General features: G+C 43.3%; 2 protein-coding genes across 5 annotated transcripts in view; one reads left to right on the forward strand and one right to left on the reverse strand.

The window, feature by feature from the left end:
• LOC106809801 (probable indole-3-acetic acid-amido synthetase GH3.11) overlaps positions 1–18,460 on the forward strand; it is a 39,631-nt gene that overhangs the window by 11,775 nt on the left and 9,396 nt on the right. The window contains exons 2-15 of one of the 2 annotated variants that reach the window (XR_001393913.1): positions 534–724; positions 1,183–1,314; positions 1,568–1,714; positions 2,453–2,544; positions 2,707–2,768; positions 3,502–3,612; positions 4,305–4,453; positions 5,113–5,230; positions 5,539–5,634; positions 5,899–6,029; positions 6,380–6,507; positions 6,974–7,122; positions 7,428–7,537; positions 7,961–8,552. Coding sequence is in view for 1 of the 2 variants with exons in the window: in XM_014813007.1 (XP_014668493.1) it covers positions 581–724; positions 1,183–1,314; positions 1,568–1,714; positions 2,453–2,544; positions 2,707–2,768; positions 3,502–3,612; positions 4,305–4,453; positions 5,113–5,230; positions 5,539–5,634; positions 5,899–6,029; positions 6,380–6,507; positions 6,974–7,122; positions 7,428–7,537; positions 7,961–8,182 (1,791 nt within the window). In the remaining variant the exon portion in view is untranslated. Of the gene's footprint in view, positions 1–533; positions 725–1,182; positions 1,315–1,567; positions 1,715–2,452; positions 2,545–2,706; positions 2,769–3,501; positions 3,613–4,304; positions 4,454–5,112; positions 5,231–5,538; positions 5,635–5,898; positions 6,030–6,379; positions 6,508–6,973; positions 7,123–7,427; positions 7,538–7,960; positions 8,750–18,460 lie in introns of those variants that run through there. The other variant, XM_014813007.1, reaches the window with a different exon arrangement.
• LOC106809802 (secreted frizzled-related protein 3-like) overlaps positions 11,936–18,460 on the reverse strand; it is a 20,038-nt gene continuing 13,513 nt past the window's right edge. For all 3 annotated transcript variants that reach the window (XM_014813010.1, XM_014813008.1, XM_014813009.1), the window contains exons 5-7: positions 18,000–18,277; positions 14,018–14,208; positions 11,936–13,581 (exon numbers count right to left, since the gene is read on the reverse strand). In XM_014813010.1, coding sequence (XP_014668496.1) covers positions 13,482–13,581; positions 14,018–14,208; positions 18,000–18,277 — 569 coding nt within the window. In that variant the 3' untranslated portion in view covers positions 11,936–13,481. The remainder of the gene's footprint in view (positions 13,582–14,017; positions 14,209–17,999; positions 18,278–18,460) is intronic.

The raw sequence follows: 18,460 nt of genomic DNA on the forward strand, positions 1-18,460 counted from the left end.
AACAACACACACACACACACACACACACACACACACACACAAACACAAACAAACAAACAAACAAACAAACAATAACAAACATACGCTAAATTAGACACAGACACTTGCGCGCGTACGCATACATACACATATAAACGTAAACCTGTGCAATTCTATTTTAAGGCGTAAGGTAGGAAATAGATATTATAAGAGCTATTAAAAGGTACGCGAGATGATTCAAAAATGGTGGCTTCTCAGGAAGGATATCATGGAGGATGTTTTGAGCATTAGTTAATGGGAATTTAAAAAACATGGTGTAGTTACACACATCCTTTCGTCCAAAGAGAAATTGAGAAAGAGGGAGCGGGAGAGTTAAGAGAGAGAGAGAGAGAGAAAGAGAGAGAGAGAGAGAGAGAGAGAGAGAAGGAGAGAGGGAGAGCGCGCATCTAAACACGGAGTTGCGTATATTTACCAGTAACACTATATTCTGTTCTTACTTCGTGCACTTTAATATGTCTAAATATGTCTAAACTGCTAAACTTCTCTCATTGCAGTGTTGAAAGGCGCAGCATTCCTATTGTTGGCAGCAGCATGTTTACACATGTCGCTGCTCGGGCCAGTGTCCAAGAGCCACAAGTGGTGGTCAGTCATCGTACAGTATCTTTTCATGATGGTATTTCGGATAGTTGGTAATGTCACTTGCAAGAAATTTAACGAGAATTCAAAAGCAATAAAGAAGTCCCAGGTATGATATGATCACCCCTTGTTCCTTCCTCTGTTTGCCACGTGCAGACTCAGAAAAAAGGTTATCTTGGAAAATTCTTGAATCATAATTTATACCCGATGTGCAGCTACCGATTTAAGTCATGATGCTGGTATTTCCGACACATAATATGTATTTTATGTCCGAGTTTGCAGAGTTAAATAACACAATAATTGTGGAAATAGTCATTAAAAATTTGCTGAAGAGTTTTGTATAAACTAATTAAAGCTTTAACACTAATAAACATTGATTTCAAACCAATTTGAATTGGTTTGAAACCAAAAATTCATGATTTAATTTTGAAGGCGTATACATCGTTTAATTGAATAATTAAGGGCGTATATTTGATACTTTATAGGTGGACTATATAACTGCATTATACATATTTCTGACTATTAATTAAAATGACTTGAATTAAGGCTTTGCACATATATCTCTAGGATGAGTTCCTAACAGGCATGCTTGACAATGCCAAGAACACTGAATATGGAAAAAGATATAACTTCTCTAGCATCAAAAACAGAGAGGAGTTTGTGAAGATCCACCCCCTCACCACATACAATCATTATAAGGTAAGAGTATAAAAAAAAACAATATCTTGATCCGCCGTTTGTGATCCGAGCGTACAACGTGATATATATATATATATATATAACATATTATGAAAGTGCTTAATAGTGGGGTTATCTCAAAGAATATCGCTTTGACATGGCTATAGTAAACCAAATGTCTCGGCAATGGACCTGTCACAGTACGAACTTTTAAAATCATGGCTACGTGAAATAAGCTCGACGTGAAGACTCAATACACTTCGTATTTACGCAGGACTACATAGAGCGTATCATGAATGGAGAGACTGATGTGATGATCCCTGGTCAGCCATTGATGATGGCCGTCACCTCCAGTACTAGCAGTGGACAGTCCAAAGCACTGCCCGTCGCAAAGGACTACTACACTAATATGATGATGACCGTAATGAAACAGACAGTTATAGTGTTGTGGCCTCTTGCATCTAGACACTAAACAAGTCCTTTTCTGCTCATCACACGGCCCCAAAGACCCGGATATTTATTATTACCGTATAAAAAAAATAATTAAAAAAAAAGTGTTGTATATATATAAGAAGTCATCGTACGTAAATAAAAGATTGCACTCAGTAAAACATAATTCATTTACTACACTACAAAAGTCGCAGTTTAATATTCGCGCACGCTTACAGCCTTACTGCGGCTATGGCTTATGCGATCTCTGCAGGCACTACAATAGGATGCATAGTAGGCTAGTGGGATTTCTGAAAAAGGGTGCTGTATAAGCTTCAAGGAGAATTTTGGGGGTAAAAGTTGGGAACCAAACTTTTTAACATAATTCGAGTATGCTGAATCCGATAAGCCCGGTTCCCAAGCGAAATTTTTAGTTTTTGGCCATCTAATATGCATAAACAAAATGGCCGCCAGAAATCCCACCAGTCTATAGGTAGCATATATGAGACTATACTACTGTGACATGTGTGGGTGGTACTTGCTCACTGGCATGTCCCTATTGCAGTTTATGTCCTACATTTTAAAGAAAGACGTAAAACTAAGAATTAAAGAAAAAATTATAGAATTAAATTAAAATCCGAGCATTTTAGCGATGCCAACCTCCTGCAAATATTGCCTATTTGAAATATACGTGGGTTATCTTTAATGGCAATGTTATGTTTTGAAACAGCTTGTTGGCGTGTGGATGCAGGAATTACAGAACTTCCCTAACCAGCGTTGTCTTGGAAAGACCCTTCGAGTATACTTTGCGCCTAAAATCAGGTAAGAATAAAGCATCGGGAAGTCCGGATGATGTGTTGGGGAAAATTGGTCGTTAAAATGTAGGCGCTGTGAAACCCGTTTATATAACCTGGATTTGTAGACAGTGCGTGATCAGAGTTAACTATTCGAAGTCATAAAGCTTTCATGTTCACCAATTTCTAGATACACGGACGCTGGAATACGCATGGGCCCTATCTCCACTCCACCTCCTGACTGGACGACCAGTAAGAGACTAGACGATAACTAGTTATGCATGTGCAAAAGCGTGTTAACTTACAACGAAAATTAAACGCAATTAAACTAATCTAGGACTACTACCCACTGGACAACTACCCCCTCGACAACTACCCCCCGGACAACTACCACCCGGACATTTACCACCTAGGACAATTACCACCTAGGACAACTACCACCCGGACAACTGCCACCCGGACAACTACCCCCCCCCTAGGACAATTACCCCCTAGGACAACCCTAACCCTAACCCTAACCCTAACCCTAGGGGGTAGTTGTCCGGGTGATAGTTGTCCGGGTGGGAGTTGTCCTATGTGAGTAATTGTCCGGGTGGTAGCCCCTAGTTTTCCGGGGGTAGTTGTCACCAGGGGGCAATCGTCCGGATACGCAATTAAACATCACTAATGCTTCTAGATGTGCCATGGCTTGGCATGTCATCTGTCAACAGCTGTCACATACACAGAAGGGGTGAATGGGGAGAATAAAACAAAGAGGAAAACGGATGATATTAAACATTATGTTTTGCAGTAGGAGCAGCTTGTTGACAAAACGTGTAAATCACACAAACAATCACATGAGTTTTGTACAGTTTCTGTTTAACTTTCTCGGGCAATATTCTGTATCATAAATCATGTATTAATAATATATATACACGTTTTTCATCCTTTACTGTTTCCACCTTTTACTTGAAGTTTACGAGTCTTGTATATATTTCTTCGACAGATGTATTCCAGCAGCTAGCGACGACACCTACAGAGGCATTTAACCATGTTCTACCGGAAGCCGACATGCTCTACATTCACATCCTGTTTGCGCTGGCCGACAAGTCACTGGGTAAGCGTTTCAAACATAAAACGATCCAAATCAGATGTCTGAATGCTGCAAGCACACATGGAGAATAAATAATTTTCACCGGAATGAAGGGTTATCGAGTCACGCGCAACAGCTGATGGTGAATGTTTGGGAGTAAAAGTAAAAGTGAGGAACAGTTACGATTCGGATAGTTTTAAGAGAGATTAACTGAACTAAAATTCGATGGGAGCAGCTAGAGAATAAAAGAGAAGGCCAAGGATTAGATCAATGGCATAAGAAATGTAATTAGCAGTCACAATTACCATTTATATTGGAGATAAAACCTGTCATCATTCATGTCAACTGGGACAATTAATATATTGTGACATGACATACTGGCAGCGGTAATATTAGGAGTGCATAATACAGAGATTTATTATACATAATTAATTAATTAGTTCTCTATTTGATATTATACACTTCTGGTGATATGTTACCAAAACAATAATTGAAGGTGAGCAAGGGCCATTGAGAACTTTTGTAAGTGATCAGAGCTAGAGAAGGGCATGTAGTTCAACCTCAATTAAGAAAGCTAAATAAGAGTTTTGCTAAGGGAACCTGCCAACAGAGTGTTGCGGAGCTTAATTAATTAAATTGTTACAAATCATACCTTTGCCGTTAAAGTATGCAATATATTGTGTGTTACTAACGATGACTTCTGTTCTGCCATGCAGTTCTCATAGATTGTGTGTTTGCGTCGATGGTGTATACATTTGGTCAAACGATGGAAACCCATTGGCGAGAGTTCGTGGAAGACATACGCGTCGGACGCATCAAGAAAAGCCTAAACATTCCAGATGATCTCCGATGGAAGTTAAACGAGGTAAAACATGTAATACGTGTATATCAGTTGCAGAGGAGTGCGTTCTACATTTTCACATTATCAGCACACATTTGCATTCCATTATCGCATTGTAAAACAAGTCTTCAGACCTAATGCTGTAACGATGGCAACCAGTTTTTAATACATATAGTTGAAAAAATTTATGCATTAACGTGTTAATTATTTACTCGTTCCGATTCTTCTTAATACATAAGATATTATATAAAAAATATACATTTATTTGTTTTGCTTTCTGTTGAATATCAATAATTATTTACACTTATAATTATCTATACATTTTATAATCGTACTCTGGTGTCGTTTCAACATATCAAAATATGTCTGTATCATTGCTTGCTCTCTCCCTCCCTCCCTCTCACTATCTCTTCTTCTACCTGTCTCTCTCTCTCTCCCTCCCTCTCTCTGTTTTTCTCGTTCACTCTCTTTCGCTTTTGTCAAGGTGTCTATTACACCCATCCTCATTTTCTTGCGCGGTCTCTCTCGGTCACATACGCTCCCTCTCTCTCACACACACTTTCTCTCACTGAGACATGCTTGGCGCGTACCCTCAATTTCGCTGGCTCATGTAGTTCGTGTCTCGTTATTTCTCATCATTTAATAAAATCGCGTTGTCTTTCTAAATCCTGTTCGGATTTCAGTACTTGGAACCAGACCCAGAGCGAGCTGCCGAGCTTGAGGAAGAGTTTAAGAAGGGGCCGGTTGGCATCTTTAAGAGGGCCTGGCCTTACCTCGGTGTCATCACCTGCATTACCACCGGTAAGAATTAATCCATGTCATTATTCCTAATAGCTATGCTTCACAGCTAGTAGAAGTCTTATATGTCAACACGGGAGAGGATTGGCTACACAGGGTTAATTATATGAACGATTGAACGCTCTTCTATCGCTCTGTTTTCTAGGAACGTTTCAATCTACATGAATTATTCTATATCATTACTCAAAACAGCTATGTCTCACAGCTAGTAGACGTTCTATATGTCACCAGGAGCGAGGATTGGCTATTTATACTTATTGTATACAGGATTAATTATAAGATCGATTGAACGATCTAGTTCTGTTTTCTAGGAACGTTTGCAATCTACATGAAGAAGCTAACAGAGATTTACGGCAAAGGCTGTAATTTCTACACTGCATTCTATGGCGCATCGGAAGCAACAGTCGGTATGAATTGGTTTAGGGTTAGGGTATGGTTTTCTATATTGGTTTCCGCCACAGGCTGATGATGAAGTTAAGCTACAAAGCTACCTATGAATCAAGAAATACCATTCTCTTACTACACTTACTCTTATACACTCTACGCTCTTGATAAATCGAGTGTGTCATTCTATGGATTCTTTTAAATATGTTATAGCTTTTCATAAAAACAACGAATTTACTGTTGCATGGTGAGAACGTTTTCTAGTGTGGTTAACTTGATCTCTGCAGGGGTCGGTTTATATGAGAAGAGTAGGGACCCCCCGTTATACGTCATGGTGCCGGCAAGTAGTGCCTTCTTCGAGTTCATTCCAATCGCCGACAGTTATGAAGAGAATCCCAAGACGCTGTTTGCTGATCAGGTATGTATTATCATTTCTATATAATAAATATATATATTTATGTGTCAGTGTGCGACAGCGTGTATGCGGTGTACATGTGTGTTGCAGAGGAGCATTTGCACGGCATTTACAGGAAATTGTCGGCAATAATAGGCGAAAGAGAGTAGAGAAACATTAAGACTTTGGTAGTAAATAGATTTCGTATTTATTTAACATTATATTTTATTGAAACGCTCCAAGTGCCTATGTATGTAATAACCCATTTTAGCGTGGATGAAAATCGCAGGATCGCGCGCAAATTTGAAAAGTCGCGATGACGTCATGGTTTTTACCTGTCACGTAGTCGACAAATGTAACGCTACCTTACGCAGGTGAAAGTCGGAGAGGTTTACGAACTAGTACTGTCCACTAGAAACGGCCTCTATAGGTTCAGATTTGGCGACGTTATCAAAGTGGCAGACAAGTACAACGAGACACCTATGCTGGAGTTCAAGTACAGGTGAGATTATTATATAGTGGCTATTGGGTAAGTGGTGTATTTTTTTTTCTACATCTGTTTAATTCTGGTTAAAGCTCGTACATTATTGCTGGCATCATCTCGTCCGTAGTCTAACCTTCATTAAACCGCTTTCATCCTACATACTCGAACAAAATCTTGAATTTTGACTCCACCATACTTCTGTCTGGAGGTATGCTAAATTACGTTGATTTGCTTCATAGCAACAAATTTCTCTAGTTTGAACTAGTTTGAAAAATGTTTTGAACTAATTAATTGTAGCTAGCTTATTCCTTTTCTAACCAACGTACTCGATATAGTCATTATTTGTCTATAAATGGTTAAGCACACATTTCTGAGCGTCTTCTTATCAATACGACTAATAAGTACAAGGGCAAGCAATTCGGACGTATAAGTGAAATTTGAATAGCATTGCTACATAAAATTGACTACAAGTTTCTGTCTTCAGAATTGGACAGCTACTGAACGTGCGTGGGGAGAAGACGTCTGAAGATGCATTCAGCTATGCACTACAACTGGCCATGGAGCAGTGGCCGGCTGGTGTAATTCTCAAGGACTACTGCTGCTGTGAAAGTGTCTTGGTGGACAAGCCAGAAGGTCTGTCTGGTCTCGTGCATTCTAACAACTATATCCATTATCGTGATATTTTATTAAACGTAGGGATCGCTAATATGAAGCGCTATAGACAAGTACAGAGAGAAATAGAGTGGATATTCGGGTTATTCGGTTATATGCGGTTATATATTCGGTTATATATTCAGTTATATTCGGTTATATATTCGGTTATATTCGGTTATATATTCGGTTATATATTCGGTTATATTCGGTTATATATTCGGTTATATATTCGGTTATATTCGGTTATATATTCGGTTATGCTTTTTTTTGCGTTCGATATGCAGATGAACAACAATCAGGTGAGGCAAGTGAAGCACCCCACTACATAGCGTTCGTCGAGCTAGAGGCAGAAGGAGCGAAGGACGCGAAGATAACACAGGAACAGAAAGAATTGGTATGTACATTAACTTACACGCGCGCTAACACTCGAACGTGCCCGCACCATTTCACGCATCCAATTTAACGCGATATATGTTATTGAGAGCACACAAACTATTATGTCATGAATTATCTTTACGAAAAAGATTGTTATTGAATCTTATGCGATGTAAAATTAGGAGTAAATAATCACAATTTGTGATTAATTACTCCTGGTAAAATATAGATTCGAAATGAATGCGTAAATGTGTAAATTTTATTGAAATAGGAACGTTGTCTACGAGAATCTTTAAACGTCTAGATTTCATGTGGCAATATTAAATGTATTAAATGATTAATTAAAACAAGTAAAATAATGTTAAATAGGAATTTTGTTATAATGCATATTTTGGAAAAGGGAATGTTGTCTAACTCCTAGATTTTGTTGATGTTATTGCAGGTGGATCGTCATCTCAGGAATGGCAGCTACCCTTACGAATCATTCCGACGCAAGAATGCCATTGCTCCTGTTAAAGTGTATGTCGTACCTCCTGGCACCTTCACCGCATTTCGCAATTACATCGTGAACAACACCGGAGCATCGCTGAATCAGGTGAAGGTTCCCAGAGCTCTGCGAAGAGAAGATTATTACCACTTTATGAAGGGTTGCGTCGCGGAGTAGCACAGGGTGGTCCGTTGGATAAGCGTCGCCGAGCTGAGTCTCTGTGTGGTGAGTCTGTTGTGTGCGTGCGTGCGTCGGCGTGCGTGCGTCGCGTGTGTGTGTGTGTGTGTGTGAGGGGGGGGTGAATAGAATGAGAAAGAGTTAATAATCCTTTTCGTGACGTTGTGTAAAACAAGGAAATGCCAGGAAGTAGAAGCCACAATAAATAAACGCATAGTAAAATAAGGGGGTTTCAAAAAGCTGTTAAATGTAGTTGTTAGCTGTAAGGCTTTAGATACTAGCATGCGCAGAAGCCAGAAAAAAGTTTCTCAACATTACTGTGAGGATCGATAGGGGGCGCTATCGTATCTGCGTGCTGCACGTCTCGGTCGTGTGATCAGACATATAGGCCTAATAGGTTCTGACCATATGCTACAAGACAAATGGAATAATAACTAGAATTGCATGCAGGCAACCTAGCTTTACTGCTTTCGCGGGAATGGGTATACAACACTGATAAATGATAAAGTAGATGGTTTGTTTCGGGTTTCCAGAAAAATGATATTTTTCTATTAAATTTAAATAGATGACTGGCCTGCGCGTGACCACGAGCCAACTAATAAGTCGATACTGTCCCAGCACAACTACAAGAGAATGCTGTATATAGTAACGGAGAATATAGCCTATGTCCAGGACATATTTAGACGGCGGTCTACGCTAAGTAGACATACGAGAGGTCGGTATATGGTGGCGATGTGTGTAGTGCTGGTTAGTAGATAGATGTTTCGAAGATAGGGAGAGGTGTTGATATCAGACAGTGAGAGGAGAGGAGGATTATAGTATGAGTGTGGAAAAGTGGGAGTAGCGGGCCTTAGTGACAGCGAATACTGGAACTAGGGAGGCAGCCTCGAGCTCATGAGCTATCGCTTGCATATCTAGACTATCGTGAGCTGCGTATCATAGGCTATCATCTACTAATCCCTCTCCTAGAGGGTGTGTGTGCGTGTGTGAGGGGCAGGTGTGGTGTGTGTGGAGGGGGGTGTGTGTTGAGGGAACGGGGTGTGTGTGTGAGGGAGCAGAGGGGGCGGCGCAGTAGCGTCGGGGCCACGCGCTGCTAGCTCTGCTGCACGGTGTGTGATGAGGGAAGGGGTGTGTGTGTGTGAGGGGGGAGCGGAGGGAGGGTGTGTGTGGGAAGGGAGGAGGGCGCCGCAGCGAGTACCGGGGCGCTGCGCTCTGCTGCGCCATGGCGCTGCACCGTGTGTGGTGAGGGATGGCGGATGTGTGTGTGACGATGGAGCGTGGTGTGGTGGGAGGAGCGGGCGCGGCCCGCGACGCGTACGGGGGCTGCTGCTGCTGGCTCGCGGCACCAGGTGTGGTCGAGGGAGGACTGCTGTGTGCTCGTGAGGCGGGGGTGGGGGAGGGTGCTCGTCGTGGTGAGGTACGGGGGCTGCTGCTGCGCTCCTCTGCTGCACCGGTTGTGGAGGGGGGTGTGTGGTGTGGAGGGGGAGGTGTGTGCTGTGGGATGGAGGGCGGCGCGTCCGGGGGCTGCTGCTGCTGGCTCCGCTGCTGCACCCAGGTGTGTGTGAGGGAGGGTGTGTGTGATGTGAGGGGGGAGGGTTTGTGGGAGGGAGGGGGGGCGACGTAACGGGGCTGCTGCTGCTGCCTGCTGCACAGGTGTGTGTGAGGAGGGTGTGTGTCGTGTGGGGAGAAGGTGGTGTGAGGAGCGGCGGCGTACGCTACGCGCGGGCGCTCGCCTGAGCCTGGCTCCTGCTGCGGCATCGCAGGGTGTGCTGTGAGGGAGGGAGGGCTTGTGGTGAGGGAGGGAGGAGGGTGTGCAGGGAGGGGTCGGTGTGTGTGAGGGAAAGGGGTGAGGGAGGGTAGTGTGGTGGAGGCAGGGGGCGGCGATACGGGGGCTGGCTGCTGCGCCTGCTGCTGGCACCCGTGTGCTGTGAGGAGTAGGGAGGGGTGTGAGTAGAGGCACGGGAGGTGTCGTTGGGAGGCCGCGCGCGCGCGCGCGCCGCCGCGCGCTCCGCCTGTGAGGGAGGGGCGGCGAGTAGCGGCGGGTCCCTCCTGCTGCGCCCGCGCACCCAGGTGTGTGAGCGCGAGGGAGGGGTGTGTGAGGCGAGGGAGGGAAGTGCGTGCAAGTGGTTGTGTGTGGTGTACGGTGGCATTTACATGTGTGTGCAGACCGTTTCCGTGTTTTACCCGGTGCGGCGAGCCTTGGCCGATCGCCTGCCATCGCGCGCGCCCGATTGATCACGAGAAGTGCAAAAAAACGCGCACCTAGAGCATTCATCAACCCACGCCACACCTTTTTTTTATTTTTTTAATTTTTGTTTTTTCATTAATTCAACTACGTATCAACGCGAAGATAAACGCAATGGTTGTAAACATCACCAGACATTGGCCGGAAGTCCCGGTTCACGGATGTTTTATATACGAACTTCAACCCTACAGTCCGGCTCATACAGCGCTCTATCCGTCAGAATGACGCAATGGATGGTTGATTTTTAGATAAAGCTTTAACCATAGTCTAGCTTTGAACACATTGCAGTGCTCGCTTTCTCTCCATCTCTTCTCTCTCTTATATATATACTATATATATAATATATATATATATATATATATGTAACTATAATATTATCAAATAACATTGCTAAAACTGTAGTATGATTTCAGATAATAATAGAGCAGGCTTAAGCATAAACATAAATTACGCGAATCTTCTATCGTTAGCGATATGATCATCAATGAAAAATCTATCACCGCGTTTGCTTGGGCACTTATCAATTTTATACCTAGTCTACCTTAATACCTTATATACCTTATATACCTTATATACTTATATCCGATTATTCACATATTAGTTTAGACACAAATCATGTCGATAAGATTGCCAAGAATCTTCCATTTGTACACTAATCCGACTGTATCGGCAGTCTAGATCGGCAGTCGGGTATGCAGACATCTGGACTGTAAAAGGCCTGTAATGTTAACACGTGTTACTCTTACTGACAGCAAGAACTAGGACGTTTAAACAGAACAGAAACCTACAGACGTGAATGTGGCAGCGAACAATATCTTTAATATACATCAGAAGCGACAACACGACGGGGAATGGGTCAGTACCTTACAGGTTCTGCCACTGCCAACACAACTCCACGGCGATAACTTTTTATAGTAGGCTTTCATGACACAAATCCCCACTGACACAGACGGCTCGCGCAAAAATCGTTAAATTTACTTCATTTAAAAGGAAACTGGTTTGGTTTCCTGTTAGGCGCCTGTTTATTTTCCTACAGAAATACTGCCAAATGCTGTCGAGACTAGTGCCATGTCCGTGACATCCAATTTGGTCACCCAGGCTCCGAATTCGATTTGTTAAGTAACAAAGGATTTATTTTCCTACAGAAATACTGCCAAATGTTGTCGAGACTAGTGCCATGTCCGTGACATCCAATTTGGTCACCCAGGCTCCGAATTCGATTTGTTAAGTAACAAAGAAACGAGTTGATTTTGCCTGGATGTTAGCAAAACCTATTCTGTAGTGCGACCACAGTAAAAGGACAACGCGAACATCGACGACCATTATAAGCAGACTAACATCGCAAGAGGCAGACAAGAAATTCAATGAGAAGGCCGGCTTGAAGCCTATCCCCTTCCCGATAAGTTTAAGCAAAAGCGTGCGAACTCCCACCTCCCAACATGCGCACGCAGAGGCAGGCCCACGCACGCGCGCGCGCGCACACACACACGCGCGAGCGCGCACGCACGGACGCACACACACGCATACGCACGCACGCGCGCGGTACGCAGACACGCATACGCATGCGCGCACGTACCCCAATAGCAACAGATAATTCGTTTTAGATTACTTTCCTTACTTACCAACGACGTAACTATTCTATTACAGTGAGTACACACGTCATCTACAATCGTCTGTCACGGTAAAATCGAATACATCTAGAAGTCGGTAGGCTTACGTGTTTTAGTGAAGCGTAAATCATGTGGTATAGACAAGAGATGCTATGCGCACGTACCGCACACCTCGCTCCGCTGAGCAGGTTGGAATTCCACCAGACACCGCCTGGCTTTCTAACCCCCAAGTGCTAAGTGATTTAACATCAATCATAGGGAGCCGATCTTTTTTGCTTAACTAGTTTTAGTAACATCGCCAGTATGCGTTTTCCAACGCTAACCAAGCAGTAGATACTGAACAAGCTTGTATAGGTAAAGGCCAGAAAGTCGGTGAGGTGCGATTAATGTTGTATAAATACAAATGAATGATGAACGGTACAAATTAACGAAGGTAATGCGTCCCGATTGCTATACAGTGCCTCTTAGAATTCCGCCAGTATTGCCAGGGTTGCCAGGATTATTCGCGGGGGCCCGCATTGTTAGCATAGACACTAACCTCTGACACCTTGAGCATGTCGGTATTTGTAGCGATGCTTGTAAGCTAATTACAATCAAACTATTAGCGCCATGTAAACACTCCAGACGTTTATATAATACAACCAAAAGTTGGCGATTTAAAATGAAAAATACAATGTCATTACATAATTACGAACTCTGTCAGAGCGCAGCTGATGCTATTTCAGCTGACAAGAATGAAATGACTGCAATGCAACGGTATTCAATATATTTAATATGTTGCGGCGGGTGCATACGATCACTGTCATGCAAGCATGCATGCACCATTGGTAAGAAAACTTGTGAGTACTCTTCATACCTTAACTGTAGTTTTCCGTGCAGGAGAGCTTATTAGACGCTTTAATTCCGGCAGAGTATTTTCGTATAGGGTGCACACACGTCTAATAAAATCTCAATTCATATTGTTCAATTAGTTCATTCAGCACAAAGATGAGCCAGTCCCGGTAATTGTCTATATAGTGCAAAAGACAACGGCTACAGTATCAGAGCATCGCTGATTTCCTAATACACACGCATGACTCGGCACCTTAGAGCACTCCTCTGTGTGGTCTACAGAGCTACGGAGATGACTACCCTCAGTCGGATATCATAAGAACTACCTAGTGTACAAACAGTTACTTATTGCGGTAGTGGATGGCCGCGAAAGGTCGAGCTGCTGCTTAGATGCAAGGTTCAATGTCAACTCATCTCTACGATAATGAAATTACCCACAGACAACTCGCAAATATATACGCAATATATATTTACGTTATATGTTGAATTTGAAATGATAGTCGGCAAAGATATGGATCCATTGATTCATTGTCTACGGAGCATGGGATCTATGGAATTAGAGCCACCTCGCGTTCTGGTTTCATGTCGAGTTTATCAAAGAGTGGTTCGACTATCAAAACGATGGTGGTGGCGTTGTTGTCATAGTCGGCGACGTTGTCGCTGCCTGATTCGTTGCCAAGGTTACTGCGTCACCTTTTCTGTTCTTTCTCGCTCTGAAAATAGATTATAACGAATGTTGTGTATTAGGCCCGAGGTAGAAATCTCTGGGTAAGTCCTCTCCGGGGGCTAATATAAAATGCCCTAACAACCCTCAACAGACGTACAGCACAGGACAGGAAAAGACAGTAAAGGACAGGACAGGACAGGATATGATCCGATGGGACATATCTACCCCGTTCATACCTGTTAATCTTCTCCCATCTTAACACCTGTGTACATTTCCTGCGCACCTACCTCCCATGTCACCCCACTTTTATGTTCTTAATTGTTCCTCTTCCTCCATCTAAACACCTATACATATTTCTTGTACACCTGTCTCTCGTGCCATCTTTCTATTATGTTCTAACCTGTTCCTCTTCCTTCATCTAAACAACTATACATATTTCTTGTACACCTGTATCTCGTGCCATCCGTCTATTATGTTCTTACCTGTTCCTTTTGTGCCAATGTCGGTCTCTCCGTCTACCATGTCCGTTTCTTTTCTTCTCCTTCTTTTTGTTTTCCTTTCCATTGCTGCTGCGACTCTGATCTTTCCCTTTCTGTTTTTTCCTGCTCTTATTTTTTGCTCTTCTGCGCTTGTTCTTTTTCTTCTCCATAGACTTTAGTTTTTCTTCCCATTTCTACAATAATACCAATAAATATCAAATGTACACGTTAAATAAAGCACTTTAATTACGCAGTCGCAATAAATATCTAGTTACATTACATATTAAACACAGTATTCAGCATAGGAAATTGTATGAAATAGATAACACTTTGCCGGAATACAAGTTAGTAGATTAAATTAGATTAAATTTATTTAGATTATATTACGTTATATTACATTGTATAAATTAGGAATAAACGAGAATGAAAGTACAATGTCCGCTGAATTCCATTCACAATTTCCGTATATGTTCCTAATCAACGTTACGTAAGGAATTGCACACCAGTGCATAACTATTTTTCAATTTTTGGTCAATTGTTAGTTAGGACCACCCATGATCACGTGCTTAGTTTCGTGACACACTTGTAAAATTACGTGGTTATTATTCTTGTCCGCCTTGATTTTATGGGAGTTGGCTTGCACGCAAAGCCGATTCTCTGACTTTCTCTTTTACGTATATTATAAAAGTTGCCGTTTTAAATAGGTCCTGTGCGCAAATTCAGTAGGTTGAAATATTCCGCATTGGCCACACGCTGTAAGTCAGTATTCTCAATTGCAATGCGTGACACTATGTCGGTTTTATGAAGCTGGGATGTTTAGGGGATTTAGCCTGCTACGTAAGCTATATGCACTATACTACGCGATGTACTATATACACTATAGGCTCGGATGATATAGCCACTGTAGTATAGTTATGGCTACGACGTTTTAGGCATCGATTGCACCACCTACTGAGCTTGTAATCTCATTCCGGGCATGTTGCACCGCATGATGTCCACCAGTGTAGCGCGTATATATGTTGTGATCTGGTAAGTCAACAAATTTAGTGTGTTGTGATGTTTGCAATTGTAGTCCGTGCGCTGTGTAATGTCCACTAATTGAATGCGATGTGATGTCCGCCGATGTAGTGCGTATGTTGTAATCTGGTATGTCAACAAATTTACTATTTTGTGATATCTGCAATTGTATTCCGTGCGCAGTGTTATGTTCACTAATTTAATGCGATGTGATGTCCACCAGTGTAGTGCGTATGTTGTGATCTGGTATGTCAACAAATTTACTATTCCTTGCTCTGATGGTCGTGCCAATGTGTTATTCCGTGCGCCAGCGCTATGTTCACTAATTATGCGACTGTCGATTCGTCCGCGATCTAGTGCGTTATGTCTGTTGATCTGGTATGCTCAACAACATTACTGTGTATGTGATCGTCTACAATTGATACGTCGTGGCGCGTGTTATGTAACACTAATTTAATTCCGATGCTGATGTCCGCCATTGTTCGGATGTAGTGCGCCGCATATTCTATTAGTACTAACGTCGCAATGTCGCATTAGAGTCCGAAGCTAGAAATGTAAGCTTCAATAAAAAAGAACACTTCGATGCGGGTTTTTTACTCCAGGCGAGTTTTTATTTTTCTGCGGCGCGAAAATGCGATCAGAAGAACGCCGTATCGCACAGGACGCTTTTTTTATCCGTCGCAGACGGTCCTATTGCGTACCTTCTCCTACCAAGGAGACTGCATTCGCAGCCGCGCGAGTCTGAGGTAGCAGCGCGACACGGCCAGACAGACAGGCATGCAGGCGATGCGATGTGGTCAGCGTCTCTGGCGTCCAGCCGTGGTGCCGTTCAACCTATTAAGTTCGTTTCAATCTTTATCAGGTCCCGAAGAGACAGGCGCCAGCAGAGTTAACTCGTGCGCCTGCCCTCGCGCTAAATCTGCCGATTATAGGAAAAGACAGCTCGTTCACTCGCGCAGCACGATCCTGTGGTTAGATTTCACCTTTAATCTACACTCTTAGGCTGAAGTTAGTTACACCGGCTGAAAGCTGGCTGTCCAAGTGTGCTGAAAGGCGTCTGTCATTCTCGGGGCTAAACCGGACTGCCAGTCATTAGTTTGGGAGCTAATCCTGCCTCTGCTCTCGGCCTCTCGCTCTCTCGCCTGCCTTTCCCTTCTCCCCTTCATTTCGTATCTTCTCTCTCGCCGCCTGTTCTTCTCTCGCCCGCTTTCCTTTTCCCCTTCTCCGTATATCTCTCTCTTTTTCTTTCTCTCGCGCTGTCTCTCGCCGCATTCCCTTTTCCCCTATTCGTACCTCCCTCTCTCCTCTCTCTCTCTCTTCTCTCTCTCTCTCTCCTCTCTCTCTCTCTCTCTCTCTCTCTCTCTCTCTCTCTCTCTCTCTATCTCGCCCCCGTTCCCGTTTCCCTTCTCCGTATCCCTTTTTCTCTCTCTTCCTCCTTCTATCTCTCGTCCTCCTTGCTCTCGCTCGCTCGCTCGTTACCTCGACCCCATCCCATATATTACCCCTCCCTGATTTCCTCTCTCTCACTCTTTCTTTCTCCCCTCCCTTACGTTCTTCTTCATTCGTCTCCTTTCGATGTTAACACCAATTTCTCTCTTTTCTCACTGTAATTGCCTATTTCTATCGGCCTCTTTTCTCGCTCCTCGTTTCTCTCTCTCCGCCTTTCATCCTATCTCTGTCTTGCAATTATTCTCATTGCCACTTTCACTCTTGCCCACCCGCGTTATTCCTCTATTTCAAGCTCCTCCTCTCCATCCTTCCTACGTCCCTCATCTACAGGAATATTCTCCTCCCTCTCTGCATAAACCTCCCTCTTGTCATATTGCTCCTTTAACACTCCCAACCTCTCCTTTATGGATAAAAAGCAACATGTACGCGCGTACGTACGGGTGTAAACGCATTTAATGATGCGCAAGATATGTTACATGGAGAGAGAGAGAGACACAGAGAGAGCGAGAGAGAAGGGAGAGAGAGACACACAGAGAGGGAGAGACACACAGAGAGACATGAGCCGAGAAGACGAGAGAGAGAGCCAGAGAGCAGAATGGAGAGGCTGGGGAACGTGGAGCTGGGAGCGACGGCAGAGAGAGAGAGGAGTAGCGAGACGACCAGAGGCCTTCGAAGAGAAGAGAGGAGAGGACGAGAGCAGAGAGATGACGATGAGAGAGGGAGAGCGAGGATGAGCCGAGAGAGAGAGAGAGAGAGAGAGAGAGAGAAAGACAAGAGTGTTACGAGGTATGCATGCTATGTACGAGTGGAAAATTATTCGTGGGAAGCTATAGGACTCAGGAGTGTAAAATCACACCAGTCACGCGTCAAACCTTAGTTATATACACGCAAGATGCGAGACCCTCCCAACGCTTTACCTAGCATGTCCTATCTACACTACAACGCCCTTTCACATTTCACATACTATCAGGGGTGAATAATGAATCGTATAATGTATACGTGAATTAATGATAAATCTTCATTATTCACCCCCAATACTATCAGGAGTAGATAATAGGGAGTATATATAATATAGATATAAATAATATTATCTACTTCTGGTACTATCCACGCTACCAAATTATCATGTATACCGTGCCACACTGGCATATATGCATTCTAACGCATCACATGCACACCTGTACATCACTGCGATATATCCATCACACATGTAATAATAACAGGAGTGTATAATATAGATCTCTACATATTACCTCTATATTATCAAGAGCATATAAAGAAGGAAATCAAACCTTCTTTATATGCTCTTGATATTATACACTCCTGCTAGTAATGTATTATCAGCTCTTCATAATTTGCATTGATATCGATCATTTGCATTGATATCGATAATTTGCATTGATATCAATAATTTGCATTGATATCGATAATTTGCATTGATATCAATAATTTGCATTGATATCGATAATTTGCATTGATATCAATAATTTGCATTGACATCGATAATTTGCATACTCACGGCCACACGACTCATGTAGCGGTCGCTCCACTTCACCGCCACGCTGTTGTCCGTCTCGGAGAAGAGCAGACGACTTCGCGACATGTCCTCGTGACCCATGATCAGGTACTCCCTGCCCGGTCGCAGCGCCGGACATAGGCACATATCGTCCGTCCACAGGTACGTCGTCGTGTTCGGGTCAATGTCGACCTGCGACCGCTTGATGACAAGCGACACTTTGACGGTCGTCAGGGTCAGCAGTCCAAGCGTCTCTGACGTATTCAACGTCGCTCTAAGTACTGCAAATACAGCGAGAGTGAGTGAGTGAGTGGGTGAATGAGTGAGTTAGTGTGTGTGTGTGTGTGTGTGTGTGTGTGTGTGTGAGTGAGTGTGTGTGAGTGAGTGAGTGAGTGAGTGAGTGAGTGAGTGAGTGAGTGAGTGAGTGAGTGAGTAGTGAGTGAGTGGTGAGTGAGTGAGTGAGT

The sequence above is a fragment of the Priapulus caudatus genome, unplaced genomic scaffold (genome assembly GCF_000485595.1).
Source record: "Priapulus caudatus unplaced genomic scaffold, Priapulus_caudatus-5.0.1 Scaffold385, whole genome shotgun sequence".
In the NCBI taxonomy this organism is placed as follows: domain Eukaryota; kingdom Metazoa; phylum Priapulida; class Priapulimorpha; order Priapulimorphida; family Priapulidae; genus Priapulus; species Priapulus caudatus.